Source organism: Alexandromys fortis, unplaced genomic scaffold (assembly GCF_014885135.2).
Source record: "Alexandromys fortis isolate MF-2015 unplaced genomic scaffold, M_Fortis_MF-2015_v1.1 scaffold_70, whole genome shotgun sequence".
Classification (NCBI taxonomy): domain Eukaryota; kingdom Metazoa; phylum Chordata; class Mammalia; order Rodentia; family Cricetidae; genus Alexandromys; species Alexandromys fortis.
Window position 1 is genome coordinate 7,266,160 of NW_026067955.1, and position 18,233 is coordinate 7,284,392.

The 18,233-nt window shown below is 43.7% G+C and overlaps 1 protein-coding gene across 1 annotated transcript in view; it reads right to left on the reverse strand.

Annotated features, from left to right (window-relative positions):
* The window catches only part of Map2k1 (mitogen-activated protein kinase kinase 1), a 69,464-nt gene extending 62,683 nt beyond the window's left edge, over window positions 1–6,781 (reverse strand). Inside the window, exon 1 of the mRNA XM_050151998.1 lies at window positions 6,371–6,781. Coding sequence (XP_050007955.1) covers window positions 6,371–6,450 — 80 coding nt within the window. The 5' untranslated portion in view covers window positions 6,451–6,781. The remainder of the gene's footprint in view (window positions 1–6,370) is intronic.
* Between the last annotated feature and the right edge of the window lie 11,452 nt (window positions 6,782–18,233).

An 18,233-nucleotide genomic window follows, 5' to 3' on the forward strand; every position in this document is an offset into this window, starting at 1 on the left:
TCTGTCTCTGTCTCCTTTCATCGCCTGATGAAGGTTAATATTCAGGAGGATGCCTATATGTTTTTCTTTGGGTTCTCCTTCTTATTTAGCTTCTCTAAGAACCCGAATTATAGGCTCAATGTCCTTTATTTATGGCTAGAAACCAAATATGAGTGAGTACATCCCAAGTTCCTCTTTTTGGGTCTGGCTTACCTCACTCAGGATAGTGTTTTCTATTTCCATCCATTTGCCGTTTTCTTTTGTTTTTGAGACAGGGTTTCTCTGTGTATTTTTGGCTGTCCTGGAATTTCCTCTGTAGACCAGGCTAGCTTCAAACTCAGAGATCGACCTGCCTCTGCCTCCCAAATGCTGGGATTAAAAGTATGCACCATCACTGCCCATACTTTATTTTAATATTTTTGAACATTTTGTTTATCTTTTGTATGTGTATGGTGTTTTGCCTGAATGTATGTTTGTGTATCACACGCAGTCAGTGCCCATGGAAGTTGAAGATATTGGCTCTCCTGGGATTGAAGTTATAGTCAGTTGTGAGCCACCATGTAGGTCCTCTGGAAAGGCACTCACATGCTCTTAACCACTGAGCTATCTTCTAACCTCTTATTTTTGAAGCAGGGTCTCAATGTGCATCCCTGGCTAGCCTGGAGCTTGCTATTCAGACCAAGCTGGCCTCAAACTCATAGTGATCTGCTTGTCTCTCCTTCCACTGCACTGGAATTAAAAGTATGTGCCACCCTGCCTAACTTAATAATTAAGGTAGAAACTGTCCAACCACTTTCATTAGCAAATGACTAGTGAGTACCCCCTCTATGCCAGGTGCTACCCTACAAGCTATGTAAGGGCAAAGCGAAGACCTAACCATGACAAGGTCTGCATTTTAGTGGGGGCAGAGGACAGACAGGCATGTGCTATACAACAGTATGGGCAGCAATACAAAGAAAAATGATAATGATAGGAGAAAGTTCAAGCAGCAGTCACTCTAAGATGGAGATGTGTCTAATCCATCAAACAGGACTCTGAAGCCCAGAGTGAGAAAACAGTGGAAAAAAACTGAAGAACTGACGAGGTCAGGTGAGGTTGGCCAGGGTGAACCATTAACATCCCTCAGTACAGATAAGGAAGCTAACAATGAAAATGCAAGGGACTCTGCTATCATCAAATAAAAAGTTAAGTCCTGAGAGACAGCTGACCTTAGCACTTCAATTTCCACTCAGAACACAAAGCTTCTCCTCACAAAGATCAAAAGTATTGTTTTAGAGAAAATAAAGAGGGCCAGAAAGATGGCTCAGCAGGTAAGGGCACCTAGTACTAAGTACAATAACCTAAGTTTGAACCCTGAAACCCACATAGTAGGAGAGTCCCCCAAAGCTATCCCCAGATCCCCACTTTGTGTGCTGTGGTAGGCATGCAAACACACACACACACACATACACACACAATGTTTATATGTGTGTGTATGTGTGTGTGTATGTATGTATGTATGTATGTATGTATGTATGTATATACAATCACAGGCAAATTCCAAAGAGTAGCCTGATGCAGAAATAAGATGTAAGTATGTAAGTCTATTCTCAAGGAGAGTCACTCCCTACAAGAGCAGCAGCACTGATGATACCACAGAACTTTAAACCTACGGAAGGTGAAAGCCCCAAATTCGTGATCCTATAATGAAGTTCTAAGGGCAATTTTCTTTTAAATGTATTTTACAAGTTTTGGTTTTGTTCTCATCTTTTTCTTTCCCTATTTTAAAACACCAGCAATAATTTTTTTCAAAAACTTGCTATGGGGCAGATATGAGGCACATGCCTTTAATCCCACACTTGGAAGGCAGAGGCAGGTGAATCTCTGAATCTGGGGCCAGTCTGGTCTACAAAGTGAGTTCCAGGTCAGCTAGGGCTATACAAAGAAACCAAAATTAAATAAGAAAGTATACTTGCTATGATACACATTTTCACCTTATTTACATACAATGCTAGATATACATATTTTGTAAACACTATTTAATAGTTCTCATTCATTTTCTTTACTTTCACAAAGCTAATTCCCCCACGCTCAATATCCACACTGCCTTTGGAATCACAGGTTTCTTAAAATCTCAGTCCAGCCAGGCAGTGGAGACACACAACCTTAATCCAGCACTCAGGAAGGAGAGACAAGCAGCTAGCTATCTCTGTGACTTCGAGGCTAGCCTGGTCTACAGAGTGAGTTCCAGAACAGGCTCCAAAGCTACAAAGAAACCCTGTCTCGAAAAAACAATAAATGGATGGATGGATGGATGGATGGATAAAATCTCAGTCCCATCAGTAACTGCATGCAAAGTGGTGACCTGCGCACATTTTGAATGACTGCCTGCAGACTGAGGCTGCCCATCATAGTACTTCAGATGACTACAGTTGTTAAGCGAAGTATAGTTACCAACCATGATGATGTAGGTATATATACACTGTGCTTTTTGACCTGTTTTTTTATGAATATGGTTTTTCTATTCATAACTGCTATATCAAAGAATTCATTTCTAGAGCTAGTCATATTTGTAAAAATATATATGTTGTGACTGTTTTATTGTGTAAAGTGGCTTACGAAATATTCCTGTACTTGTTATTTTTCTTCAAATAAATTCCCATTTTAAATGTAAAAGAGTAATAAATTAAAATGTAATAGAAAATATATAAAGAAAATAAAGGCTGGGTATGGTGGCACACACCATTAATCCTAATACTGGGAAGAGTTCAAGGCTAGTCTGGTCTATATTGTGAGTTCCAGGAAAGGCTCCAAAGCTACTGAGAAACGCTGTCTTGAAAAACCAAAAAAAAAAAAAAAAAAAAGAGAGAGAGAGAGACATGGGGAAGGGACATACTTTAGGTCTGTGAGGACAGGATTTTTAAGCAAAGGTGACAACTGCTTCTCCCTAGCAAGGAAAAGGGGAGAGATTAACTACAAAGGAAACAGCATGTGCAAAAGGCCAGGGGGAATACAGCCCATCTCTGGAGGAAGCAAAAGAGGCCAGGAGAAAGAAGCCACAAGAAATGTGGTTAGAGAAGAGAAGGGTGGGGCCACAGGCAGGGATAGGGCATAGGCAGGCAGCTCACTCAAGAGTTCCTCAGTCCAGCATGAGGAGTTGGGTGGGACTTTATTCTACTGCAATAGAACCATGTGGGGAAAATCAACAAAACAACAATGAAACCTTATTTCTAATTCATTTCATTATAATATTTACGAGTCTAGCAATATGCTCGAATATTTTAAGTAAGAAAGGTAGTTCTACATTTTTTTCCCCAGAGACTCCTAAAAGTTATATAAACTGCAGGGCCCATATTACTAGTTTCTTTCTTGAATCCCTGAATGAGTAAGAGCTATGTTAATGTCAGCCTCAAGGTATGGAGGGGGGGCAGCCTTGACATTGTGACACCAAGAATTCTTTCACCCACCAGTGAGCATTTTCTTCTTCCTCTTCCTTACTTCACATTGTCTTACGTTTGAATCGACCACTGGTGTAAACACAAAGATCAGAAGCACAAGAGTTCTTTCTGCTGACAGCCCAAGAGAGAAGAGGGCAAAACGTGAAGCTGTCCCTGCAGCACCCCTACCCCACCCCAATTAGTGCTAGGAAACAAGGGGGAACAGTCCCTGTTTGTCTCCAACAGCCTACACAGAAATGTCTCCTATTGTCACCCAGCAGTGAGTCACAGAGGTAAATGCAAACTGCACAGAAAACAAGGCTAAAGGGCTGTTTGTCAAGAGGCACCTTAACACACCCAATGAACATGACCTGTCAATGGTCCACCAGCCTTCTCAACAACCAATACAAGGCATCTGAGGGGGATAGTTTGGGAAGGTTCAAGTTGGTTCTATTATTGCAACCAGTTGTTCTGGGGAGAAAAAAAAAAAAATAAGCCTAGGCCCAGAGAACATAAGAGACTTGTCTGGGCTCACAAAACTACAAGCAACAGAGCCAGGCTTCAAATCCAGCCTGATCCGGCACACAGCCTCTAAAGCTAACTACTGTTTAGAACCTCCCAATCTCATCCAAATTTTTCTGCCATCAACTCGGAGGTAGTTTCTTCTAATATTCCAGATTCTGTTTCTCAAAACAAACAAAAAGACAAAACACCAGGCAGTGGTAGTACATGCCTTTGATCCCAGCACTTGGGAGGTAGAGGCAGGTGGATCTCTGTGAGCTCGAGGCCAGCCTGGTCTACATAGTAAGTTCTAGGACACCAACAGGTACACAGAGAGACCTGTTTCAAACAAGGCAAACATTTTTAATTAAAAAGAAAAAAATGATTGGCTGGGTGGTGGTGATGCATGCCTTCAGTCCTAGCACCAGCACTCAGGAGGCAGAGGCAGGTAGATCTGAGTCTGAGGCCAGCCTGGTCTACAGAATAAGGCCCAGGACACCCACAGTTACACAGGGAAACCCTGTCTCAAAAATAAACAAATAAATAAGTTTAAGGAAATATTTTATTATTATGTGTGAATATGCACATTCCACAGTATTTGTGTGGAGGTCAGAGGATAAATTTCAGGAGTTGATTAGGTCCATCCACTGCAGGATCTGGGAACTGAACTCAGGTCACCAGGTTTGCACAGCAAGCACTTTTACAGAGCTATTTCTCCGACACCCCCTCTTCAGTTCTTTTCATGAAACCTCTCTTCTCTTTCCAAGGCTACAGCTACAATGTCAAAATTAACACAAGAATGAATGACAACAGGTATTTCCACTTTCAAACCCAAAAATCTGAAGGAAGATAAAGCCCTAACCTTTGACAAGAATCCACAATGAACAAAATTTATCCTAAGGGCTGGACAGATGGCTCAGCAGTTTAAAAAACTACAAGCTCTTACTGTTTTTGCAGGGGACTGGGGACCTGAGTTCAGCTCCCAGTAGCCATGGCTCATAACTGCCTCTAAATAGTCCAGGGAATCCGATGCCTCTAGCCTCCAAAAGCACCTTCACACAGGCAGACACACATACTCGTGCAAAATTAAAAACAAAATCATTAAAAAAAAAAAAAGAGCTTGTGTTAATCTAACATAGTAGCAACTGCCTGTAATTCCAACATCACAAAGATAAGTCAGGAGAATTTCAGTTCTATACTAGCCTGAGTTACATATACAGACCCTGCCCATCCCACTCCACCCTCTCAAAAAACATGTCTTGAACATAGTTACCGAAGAATACCTCACCCTGAAAGGGGGTTGGGGGGGCTTGCTGTCTGTTTTAAAGAGCAAAATGCTGTATGTACAAAATGAACAAATGCTCGTGATGCTGCTCAAAGACATACACTACAAGTCAATGGTCAAGAACAACCGCCAGGAGCTGAGCAGGACCTAAAGGGACGCGTCTGAAGCAGGTCTTAGCCTGGCTACGCTCACACAAACCCACTATCAGCCCTGCCAGCACTGTAGGTTTCAATGCAAGTCAGCATCCCGACAACAGGTCCCGAGTTATTAAAATCTAGGGAAAGGGGAGAGTTACAATAATCTCCAAAGGGCAGAATGCCCGAAGCTACTTTCATTTTGTCACATACCTCAAAGACGCCCATCGTCAGGTAAAGACGAAGAATTTAATCATTTCCAGTTATTTCTCCATCTAGTCTGAGTGTCTCTCCCACAGATGGAACCCAACAGGTGGGCTCAAACCCCCCACCCCAAATACCCTTATGAAATAAATTATACGCAAACCGGCCTCTGCAGATACCGAGCACCTTTGGTTTGGCTTCCACGGTCATCGTTCTTAGTCTCAGGTCAATTTCCGGCTCGCAGTTAACTAAGCAAAGCCAGAAAAACTGGTGAGGGGATGGACTGTCGCATGAACGGTCTGATGAGGAGAGACTCTTCCCTCGAACAAGGCAGTACCCAAGGAGGCCATGGACAGAGACTCCTCAAAATGAGCCAGGTAACAGCCATGAGGAAGTCTGCGCACACACGCCCCCGCTGGCCAGGCGATCCACCGGCCACAAGGCCCCACAGGTGTCAGGCACCAAGAGTAATGGGGCTCCCCCATCCCAAATCCACACTCAGACCTTGGGGAGGTAGGGAGGTATCAAAGGCGCAGAAACGACCTGAATTTGCTCTGTCCCGTTACAGGCCAGAATCCCAGAGGATGCCCTTTAGGCAATAGCCGGGGAGACACATTAGGTTTCGTTTTTCTTGGGCGAAAATTGATACCGGTGGCCAGGGGCGACACACGGGGTTGGGAAAGAGGGGGATCGGGACTCGCGGGTGCACAGCCGGTGTGAGTCAAGCGCACAATCAGTGCTTAGTCACCGATAGCCCGGCGGCCGGAGTTCCTCGCCCCCCGCCAGCCGGGGCCGTACGTGACCGAGCCGAGCCTGGTGGTGGCGGCCTCCCGGCCACTCCCGGTACTCACTCGGCCGAGCTGGTCCCGTTAACCGCCGAGCCATCGGGGGTCGGGTTCAGCTGGATGGGCGTCGGCTTCTTCTTGGGCATCTTGCAGCGAGGAAGCAGCCTGCAACTCGGAGGGGAGCGCGCGGCCGCTTCTCGTTTCCTCCCTGGGTTCTGCCCGGAGTTGGGGTGGCTCTGTCAGCCGCACGCTCCTGGGACCCTCCGCCCAACCCACGCGGGGAACCAGCTGCGCGCGCTCGGAGGCCCGAGACTCTCTCGCCTCAGCGCACGCGTTCCTTGGGCTCCGACGGCCTCGCTACGCACTCCCCACAGCTTGGCTAGAGATGCAACCCCAGAAAAAGTACGGCCACTGCCGCCACAGCACTCCGAGCCGCGGCGCACAGACGTCCCAGTGGGGGACTGGAGGGCGGGGGAGGGGCGGGGAACGAGGCAAGCCCCGCCCCCACGGGGCTGCAGCGCTTCCCTCACGCCCTCCTGACTCCGCCCCCGTCGCTTCGCCGAGAGCCAATGGAAACTGAACTCGGCGGCAGATGACGCGGAAATACGTCATGGGGGCGCGGCGCGCTGGGCTGGGGGCGGGGTGAGAGAAAGGCTTCCGGGCGCCCTCTGCTGACCAGAGGCGCCCTGCGGAATGGCGAAGAAGGTTCTTGCTCGCAGTTCCTCGTGCCTCTTGCCTGGTGCTGCTCGGCCTCTCCCTTAGGCTGGGTCACGTTGGCCCAGATGAAAGTACAAAATGAATCAGAAAAGGACCCCTTTACGTGTCCTGAGGCCAGGCTGGATAGAGTAACAGGAAACTAAACTTGTCAAGAGCCAGGGGTATAAACTTAATCCCGGTACAAGAGGCAAAAGCAGGCTGGTGTCTGTGGGTTCCAGGTCTGTTTGCTTTACATTGCAAGTTCAAGGCCAACCAGGGATATACTGTGATACTGTGTCTCAAAATAAAACTTTCAAAAGACTCCTTAAACCAAACTGGTGTGATGTGTGTGTGTGTGTGTGTGTGTGTGTGTGTGTGCTACTAAAATGCTTATAGAGAGCTGAGAACTCGGTGCTGATGAGGTAGTAAATTAGTACAGCCTATTTTGAGAGCAGATTGAAGTAGATTAATGGGTCAGTTGTCCTATCTGTCACCAACCTCACATCCTTTTTTAGTTGTTTTCCAAGTCTTAAAATCTCCAAGTAGCCTGGACAGATAGTGCAGAAGTAGAGAATGCTTGCTACTCTTGCAGGACCCGAGCTGGGTTTCCTTCATTCATGTGTGGGCAGTTCACTACCACCTGAAGCTCCAACCACGGGGGATCCGATGCTTCTGGCCTCCGAGGGTACTTGTACTCATGTGCATTTACCCACCACACACGTACAAACAGCACTAAAAATAAAATCAGAGCCCGGTTCTAGTGGCACATATCTTTAATACCAGAACTCAGGAGGCCGAGGCAGGTGGATTTCTGTGAGTTTGAGACCAGCCTGGTCTACAGAGCGAGTTCCAGGACAGGCTCCAAAGCTACACAGAGAAACCATGTCTTGAAAAATGAAATAATAATAATACAAAATTGGACCAGTCATGGTGGCACACACCTTTAACCCCAGCACTCAGGAGGCAGAGTCAAGCAGATCTCTAAGTTTGAGGCCAGCCTCATCTACAAAGTGAGTTCCAGGATATCCAAGGCTATACAGATAAACCCTGTCTCAAAAAAAACAAAATAATGATGACGATGATGATAAATAAGATAAATCTTTTAAAAATAATAGGTTCGGGAACTAGAGAGATAGCTCAGAGGTTAAGAGCACTGGCTGCTCTTCCAGAGGTCCTGAGTTCAATCCCAGAAACAACATGGTAGCTCACAGCCATCTATAATGAGATCTGAAGGCCTTTCCTGGCATGTTGGCATACATGCCAGCAGAACATTAAATGTATAATAAATAAATCTTTAAAAATAAATAAATTTAGCGTTACATAAATAGGTATGGTGGGGCACGCACTCACCAAATGGAGGCAGGAGGATCAGAAGGCTATCCTCAACTACCTAGCAAGTCCTAGACCTAACCTAGGCCACATGAGACACTGTCTACCCAACACACACACCCCAAAAAAAGATCCTAGGTTTAGTCTACAAACTCCACGTTTAAGTTGCCAGCACCAAAATAAAAAAGTATTAATTATTTCATCCCATCTTTCTATGATACTTGTTAGAGAATAAGATGCGAATTGATTAGCTGGTTCAATAGTACATAAGTATTCACAATGAACCTGAGCAGCCAGAACTTGTGCTCATAGACTCAGCAAAGACCTTCTTATCAAAAATAAAAAGAGATTGAATAGCCAGAAAAATGCAGTTTCAGGGGCTGGAGCCATGGCTTCTTGGTTAAGAGGTCTGCTGCTCTGGCTGAAAGCCCAGGTTCGTTTCCAGCACCTGCATGGCGGTTCACAGCTACCCAGCATTCCAGTTCCAGAAGAGCTGACATTCTCTGCTAACCTCCAAGGGCATCAGGCACACACATGGTGCACATATGTACATGCAGGCAACACGCACATACACATAAAGTGCATAAATCTCTTAAAAATGCACATTCAAACGTCCTCTTTTTAAACTACTCAGCCTTAAAGACACTAGGAATGAGAGAACAATTAAGAATCATCTGCACTGTGCAGTCCAGAGCAGGCGTTAGGGATAGGAAGGTAAGGAAGCTGCAGAAAGCTGAAGGGAAGGGAGAGACTGACTTCCAGGCAGGGAGGAAGCCCTAAGCGGGATTTTCTAGTAGCCAAAGAGCTCCAAGTCCAGACAGCAAGACGTCCAGGTAGAGAAGGCCTGGCAGTTTGGATGGGAAGTTGTTTATCTACAGCATGGTTGATCAAGTGACTAGAATCGTTCAAGGTAATTGGATTAGTCAGTTACTCTCCTTTTAGCTGTAAGCAAACCCTGGCAGGAGCTACCACTTCAAGACAGAGTTACTTTGGCTCCTGTCCATCCAGGCAGAGAAACATTGTGGCAGGAGGAGCTTGAGGCCTCTGGTCACAGCATCCACAGTCTGGAGGCTCAGAGAGATGGAAATAGTTCTCAGCTCTTGCTCCTTCTCATTTAACCGTGGACCACAGCCCATGGAATAGTGTCACCCACATCTAATGTGGATGTTCTCACTTGAATGAACCCGAGCGAGAGACTCCCTCACAGACACATCCAGAAGCCTGTCTCCTAGACAGTTCTAGACCCTGCTAAGTTGACTATATGAACCACCCCAAATATGGCTGCGGGTGTCTCACTAGTGGAGAATGAAGACACAAATAGAGTATGTAAGAAGATTGTCTATGCTAATGGAATTTGAGGGTATCAGTTAATTCAATTTTTCTTTCTTTTTATTTTTAGCTTTATTTTTAAAATAAACATTTTATTTAAAAGTTATCACATGTTATGAGGTACATATAGATAGCAAAATGGTTACTATAATTGAGCAAATTAATGTAATTAACATTTCACGGTTAACTCTGTGAGTGTACCAATGACAGCTAAAATCGACTAACTTAGCAAAAACTCCACATACAATACAATTTTATCATTTTAGTCCTCATATTGGCTACTAGAGATCTAGACCTAGCTGGATACGGTAGTAATCATCTGCAATCTCAACACTCAAGCAGCTAAGGAAGGAGGAACCCACAAATTCAAAGCCAACATGAGTTATATAGTCAGAGTCTATATCAAAGAGCAAACAAGCAGTCCAGACTTGTTCTTTCTTCATAGGCATGACTTTATATCTTTTGTCCAACATTTCCCTATTTCCTCCCTCCTCCTCATTTCTCAACATGCAAGCCTAGTATAAATGTGTGCATATGTACATAGAAAACATTATGTCCTTCATATAAAACATATATCATTTTTAGTATCAAAGTAAAATCATAAATGATAAAAGTGTACTGCTTGAATTAGCAACACATGGCTTCAATCCCAGCATCCGAGAGGAAGAAGCAAACAGATCTCTGTAAATTCAAGGCCAGTCACTTCCAGTCTACGTGTCAAGTTCCAGGATAGCCTAGTTTACAAAGGGACACCCTGTCTATAACAATTTTTCTTTACTAGAAATCAACTTTGTGTGTCTGTGCATATATGTGTGCCAATATGAGTGTTGAGGCCAGAAGACAACCTCAACTGTGTTCCTAAAACACTTACATCGTGGATTTTTGAGACAGGGTCTTAATTGGCCAAGCAAGCCAATAAGCCTCAGGGACCCAACTGTCTTCATGCTCCCAAGTACCACTACATCCTACTTTATTTACTTACATTATTTTTCTTTGTCTATATAGATGTGTGTGCATTCATGTATGTGTCTCATGTGGGTAGGGATGAGATGCTATGTATGCATGTGGAGGACAGAAGACAGCCTCAGGTGTTGGTACCTGTCGAAACCCTCAAGAGTTGTCCACCTTGGTTTTTTGTTCTTATTTTTGTTTCTGTTTTTATTTTTTTAAGATTTATCTATCTATTTTATGCATATGAGTGCTGTATCTGCATGTAGCCCTGCACACCAGAAGAAGGCATCCAATCTCTTCACTACATATAGTTATGAGCCACCATGTGAGTGCTGGGAATTGAACTCAAGATCCCTGGAAAAGCAGCCAGTGCTCTTAACCTTTGAGCCATCTCTCCAGCCTCCTTATTTGTTTTTTTGCTTTTTCCCTTTGTTTGCTTTTTTTTTTTTTTTTTTTTTTTGAAACAGGGTCTCTCACTGGACCTGGAGCTTGCCAATTAGGATAGGCTGACTGGCCATGGATCCCGGGTATCTGCCTGTCTCCATTTCCCCAATGTTGAAATTACAGGCCGGGCAGTGGTGGAGCACGCCTTTAATCCCAGCACTCGGGAGGCAGAGGCAGGCGGATCTCTGTGAGTTCAAGACCAGCCTGCTCTACAAGAGCTAGTTCCAGGACAGGCTCCAAAACCACAGAGAAACCCTGTCTCGAAAAACCAAAAAAAAAAAAAAAAAAAAAAGTTACAAATGTATGGCACCCTGGCTGTTTTTGTTTTTCTCACAATATATTCTGACCATGCCATCTCCTCCTAGATCCTGATTACTTTCCCTCTTTTCTAACTCCATACTTTTTTTTCTCTCTCCTTTAGAAAATAAACAGGAAAAAAAGAAAACAACAAAGACATAAAAAGCAAGAAAAACACATATACATGCAGAAACATACACACACAGTAAGAACCACAATATCCAAACGCAAGAACAATAAGGTTAGCTAATAAGATTTTGCGTAATTAATTGAAGTTTTCAAGGCCTCACTTCAATCCTATGAAAGATATAAATAAAGTTCCTTCTAAAACTGAAATATGACCCTATGTGGCTTGCTGAGGATCAGTCTCTATTGAGGACTGTCCCTTAAACTCTCATCATGGTCTAGAGTCCAGGTTTAGAACTGCTCCAGGCAGGCATAATGGCATGGGACTGTAATTCTAGCAACTGAGGGACTGAGGCAGAAGGATACAGAGTTGCTGTACAACCAAGAATAGCAGTAACACTTTGTCTTAAACAAACAAAAAAGGAGGTGAATGGGAGACAGGGCAAAGTAGATTTTATACTTGCAAGAAACTGTCAAAAAATGAATAAATAACAATTAATTAAATATTTGTAAAAATATATTAAAAAACAACAACGACAACTGGACCGGGCAGTGGTGGCACATGCCTTTAATCATAGCACTTGGGAGGCTGAGGCGGGAGAATCTCCGTGAGTTTGAGGCCAGCCTGGTCTACAGAGCTAGTTCCAGGGGCTGGGGCTGGAGAGATGGCTCAGCTGTTAAAAGCTAGTCTCACAACCAAAATATATGAGCTAGTTTCAGGACAGCTAGGTCTGTTACACAGAACAACTCCAACTCTGTCTCAAAAAACCAAAGGGGAGGGTGAGAGAGAGAGAGAGAGAGAGAGAGAGAGAGAGAGAGAAACTGAGTTAGAAGAAATGGCTCATCAGATAAACCTAATGACCTAAATTTGATCCCTACAACTCATGTAAATCAGATATGTTGCTGGAAAGATGGCTCAACAGTTAAAAGCACTTGTTGCTCTTGCAAAAAACCAGAGTTCAGTTTCCCAGCACCCACATCTGGTGGTTCACAACTGACTATAATCCAAGAGTGTCTCTTCCTCTCTTCTGGCCTCTGAAGGCACCCCCACATGTGTGCATACACACATGGACACACACATAAATACAATTTTGGAGGGTGTTTCAAGACAGGGTTTCTCTGTGTAGCCATCCCGGAACTAGCTATGTAATCAAAGCTGGTCTCAAACTCACAGAGATCGGGCTGCCTCTGCTTCCCAAATGCTGTTATCAAAGCATGCACCACCACAACTGGCATGTGTAAACTTTTTTCATTTTAAATTTCTTTTATGCATATGGATGTTTTGGCTACATGTATATCTGTGTACCAGATTTAAGAGAGTGTAGGGAATCTCCTGGAACTAGAATTACAGGTCGTTGTGAGATACCACGTTAATTGCTGAGAACTGGGTCCTCTGGTGGGCACCCAGAGCTCTTAAGCATATCCCTCTCCACTTGCAGCACTTGGGTAAGCATTGTAACAGTAGGTGTTAGTGTAAATAACAAAAAGCTGCTGTTTTGTAGGCCAAAAAATTTGGAATATTGACAATTTTTTCTGGTTCATCCTCTATGTACACAGTGTTATTAAATCACAGATGTAGCTGGACGTGCTGTTGCACGCCTTTAATCCCAGCACTTGGGAAGCAGAGGCAGGAGAATCTCTGTGAGTTGCAGGCCAGCCAGGACTACACGAGAGTAAATTTAAAAGCAAACAAAAACAAACAAGCAAACCAGAAAACCACAAATGTGAGGATTCAAGAAATACAAGGACAACCACTGGTGAACATGAGTGATGACCTAAGAAACACTTTAATTCAGACCTCCATGCCTGAGGTCCAGTGTCAAAGCCAGAGAAAGGAAAGCAGTGATATGTTCTGAGTCTGTTCAACATTTGCGTGGAAACAGCCTTATGTAATGCTGTCTGATAAAATTTACAAAGAATATGAACCTGGGAGAGTGGTACCTGGGAGTGCTTTCAGTTCCCAGAGATACTGAACATCCCTGAACCTCGGCTAATTCCCCTCTAACGTGAGGATTTCACCAGCTTCTACAACAGATGTGAGTCTCAGTGAAGCTGTGAAGGAACAATGCCTAACACACACGAGCTACATAAATAGTGTTGTGGGTGGGGTTTCTTCAAGTAAACATAATCTGTTGGGAGAAGAATCATTTACAGAGGCTTTCTGGGAAACAATTTGGTTTAAAAAACATTTGCACAATTTGACTTGGTAATCCCATCCGGATGAATCTTTTGTGGGAGAATTATGAAACCATGCAAAAGAATGACCCACAAATAAATTAACTAGCTAAAATCTGAAACTGCCTAAATATACAGCAGACAAAAAATGATTACATCATCTGTAGCACAGCCAGATGATGAAATAAATATTGGGTGAGAATGGTTTTTTTGTCCTAAAGTTTCAACCAGTAAAAATTAATTTAAAAAAGATTTTTTTAAAAAAAGGCTGAGTAGGGGTAACACATGCCTTTAATCCCAGCACTCAGGAGGCAGACAGATCTTTGAGTTTGAGGTCAGTCTTGTCTACAAAGAGAATTCCAGGACAGCCAGGGATACACAGAGAAAAACAAATACAAAAGCAAAAAATTAATTCACTTTAGAAATGAAAGCCAAGGATCTTGGGCAAAAGGGTCTATTTTTATTTTTTCTTTTCTTCTCTTCCCCTCCCATTATTCATAATTTCACTACAAAAGATTCATCCATCCAAGTTTACTTCTGGGCTGAGCATGTGTGTGGTTCAGCGAGAGAATGCTTGTTGGGCATTTGTGAAGCTCTGGTTTGAGTCCCAGCATCATAAGAAAAGCAAAGTAAAACAGAACAAACAAACAAAAACTATTGATAAGGATGTGTTACACTGTGCTGGCTGGTCGATGTGTTAACTTGACACAGGCTAGCATCATTTCGGAAGGAACCTCATTAGAGAAAATAGCCCTACCAGTTTGGCCTTTGACAAGCCTGTAGTGTATGTTCTTGATTGATGACTGCCAGCATGGGGGCTCACAGCCATCTCTATTGAGATCTGGCGCCCTCTTCTGGCCCTGCAGGCACACATGCAGGCAGAACACTGTATACATAATTAATCCTAAAATAAATAAATAAAATAAACTTCTGGAAAAGGAGAACTTACTGATTATAGCAAGGAGAAGTTATTCAATATGAGGAAATATTTTCTTCAGTTTTGGTTTTGTTTCTACTATAATGCTACATATCCTACACCATAATCGTGATAAGAGTTCTGACTTTATCAGATGCTTTTTACCATTTATTTTATTTGATACGGGTCTCAAGTATTACAAAATGGTCTCCACCTTTCTGTAACCAAGGATGACTTTGGACCTCTCTTCCTCCTGCCTCTACTTCCCCAGTGCTGAGATTACAGACGTGCATAGCACTTGGGGTTATTCAGCAATGGGGATCACATTCAAAGGCTTGCTGACTGCTAAGCAAGCGATGGATCAACTGAGCTGCAGCCCCAGTTGAAATTCTTTTATTACATCATTTCCTTCCACCTATGATTCTTTCTGTTCAGAATCTGTTTGTTTGTTTTGTTGACAAGGTTTCTCTGTAGCTTTGGAGCCTGTCCTGGAACTAGCTCTTGTAGACCAGGCTGGCCTTGAGCTCACAGTGATCTGCCTGCCTGCCTCCGCCTCCCGTGTGCTGGGATTAAAGAAGTGCCACCACCATCCGGCTCTTATTTTTGTTTTTAACATGAATGTATCTACGTATGTATGTGTATATATATATATATATATATATATATATATATATGTTTGTATGCAAGAGCTCTTAACTGCTGAACCATCTTTCTAGCCCCCAGTCTCCCACTCTTTAAATGTGAGCCCAGTATCTAATGCTGGTGTGGGTCTCAGTTCTCTAGGTCTCCAATTCAGAGAAAGCCTAGAAAAGAAAGAAGATAAATCCTGCACAAGTCGGCAGAAACCTAGTGACATGGTGTTATCACCATCGTAAAATAAACAATACTTTATATTTTATGGGGCTGTTGTCCCATTACAATAATCTGGCACATTGTGGGGAAGATATTTCTTATTCCTTGGGAGAACATAAAACTATAAAATATGTCAGGGGTACCAACAATTACAGTTTTCAGTATGTTAAAATCATATGCACAAGTCCAGGCTTGTGTGCCATGCAGTTCATTACTGGAGACGAAAATCTGCTCAGGCAAACTCTAAATGTTCTCTAAGCTAACAGGCCTCTGAGCAAGAGTGAGTTAGGAGACACGCTCACACTCTTGTGGGTTCTGCCTGAGCTCCTCTTCTCGTGGCCTCTAGATCACCGCAGCTCAAATGGTCACTCCCCACTTTCCATTTCCTGTCTGTAATCTTTGCAGAGCACTTGGCAGGAAGAGGATAATGAAGGAATTTCCCACAGAGTAGACAGAAGCATGAAAGAGGAGGAGAGGGTGGGGCAGCCACAAGCATTTAGGGGAATGTTCTGGCAAAGAGATTTGAGATCTGTTTAATCTCAGACCAGATTTGAGAATAAGAAGATCCGGGATCCGGGATTTGGATTGCAAAGGAAGTCAAGGCTTCCTTCTAAGAAGCTGGCATGTCCTGAGTATCTGCTTTCTCGGTGCTACACAAAGGTAAAAATAAAGTTAATTAACTAATTAATAATAATAAACTGCAGGGAGGGGAGGGAAATGGGAGACAGTGGCGGGGAGGAGGCAGAAATCTTTAATAAATAAATTAATTAATTTAAAAAAAAGAGCTGAAAAAAAAAAACTGCAAAGCATCACGGCACCACATCTGCCACCCAGGACAAAATGCCTGTCTGTCCTCCAAAGAACGCTACAGGATCTGGCTTCCTGCCTGGTTCAGGCCACATCCTCAGACAACGGCTGAGCTCACATTGCCCTCCACCTTGCTGGAGCATCTTTCTTTAAGTGAAGAATAAGTGACCACTAAAAGTGGTATCAAGTTGGGCGGTGGTGGCACATGCCGCCTCTAAGCCCAGCACTCGGGAAGCAGAGGCAGGCGGATTTCTGAGTTTGAGGTCAGCCTGGTCCACAGAGCAACTTCCAGGACAGGCTTCAAAGCTACAGAGAAACCCTGTCATGAAAAACAAAAAACAAAAGAAACAAAAAAGGTGGTTATCAAAATACTCCCAGTGGTTTCATTGCAGCTGGAATGGCGGGCCTTGGGAACTGAGGAAGCAGATGTAGCTCCTGGGGGTGATGGGAGCCAGCTGCAGCAGATTTAGGTTTCACACTTAACTCTTCAGTTATTCAGCAGGAGTAGCTGCAAGATTGACAGGACTATAAACATCCAGACAGTGGGTTACAATTCTAAACTGCTTATCTAAAATGTTTAAAATTTAGCTCCCGTTAGTGTGTTGCTATACATTTTAATTCCAGTATAGATATCTTTAATCCCAGAAAGGGCCAAGTGAGTTGCTGTGAGTTCAAGGTCAACCTTGTCTTCCAGGGCAGCATTGTTACACATATGTACACGTATGCTATTAAATTAAATATTAATTACATTGATTAATTAAGTGGAAAATTTAAACATTAATGAAATAAATATTAATTAAAACAAACGTGAATTAAAATTTTAAACTAGTTTCATATTGTAGGGAATCTCTGGTCTGGTCTCATTCTCCCATTCCAAACCCAGCCCAGATGTTTGGCTAGGAATACAGCCCCACTCCTCCCATTCCAGACCCTGCCCCATAGAAATCCCACCAAGGGTCTGCGGCCCCTGGCCCTGCCATGTGATTTCTCTCCTGCTTTCTTCTCCAGAGAATCATCCAGGAGTTGCTTTGCTCAGATTAAACCTGGTCATATTTTTCAGCCTGGTCTGACTTATTGCATCAGCAGAGGAACCCACTACTGGGGATTTCAAAACACTTATTACATATCATGTCCACCACACAGATAAATCAACTTAGGAATTCACTTTGAAGAAATACTCAGAGGTGAGCAAAAATGGCACCTCGTACAGGGCTTAGTCCTGGAAGCCTGACTGGATCCACTTGGAAATGAAGAATTCACAGACATTGAAGAAACAACAGACACTCGTGCAGAAAGGCTGGGGTCAGGTGGGCTCCGCTCCCTCTGATGGAAGGCACCTAATACATAACCTGGAAACTTAGCGCATTTGCATTTACTGTGCAGACACAAGGAGGAGGAGGTCCGGGTGTTTCTGTGGGAGATCTCTGTAGAGGAGCAGCATCAGGCTATAAACGTCAGGGAGGAGGAAATTGTTCAGATACTTTCTGTACACCAGCTAAAGGTCAATTGTTCCTCAATGCTTTAAGCAGAGAATGCTTTGCTAGTTCTTTGAGCCTTAGCTAGGAAAGCCTTGCAGTTTCCTTGGGCACGAGGGCATGAGGAGGCACTGTGCCCCTGTCAACAGTACACGTTGACTCAGGACTTCATCTGCTCCCCACACAGATTTATGTACAACAAAGATCCTTGTTTCAGCATCACTTTTTTTTTTTTTTAGTTTTTCAAGACAGGGTTTCTCTGTGGTTTTGGAGCCTGTCCTGGAACTAGCTCTTGTAGACCAGGCTGGTCTCAAACTCACAGAGATCCGCCTGCCTCTGCCTCCCAAGTGCTGGAATTAAAGGCGTGCGCCACCACCGCCCGGCTTCAGCATCACTTCTAACACACACACACACACATACACACAAATTTCCGCTGGATAGAATTTGTTGACGGTGATCACAACTGGAAAGAAAGACTGGCTCATAAGAAATGGCTCACAACCATCTGTAATGAGGTCTGGTGCCCTCTTCT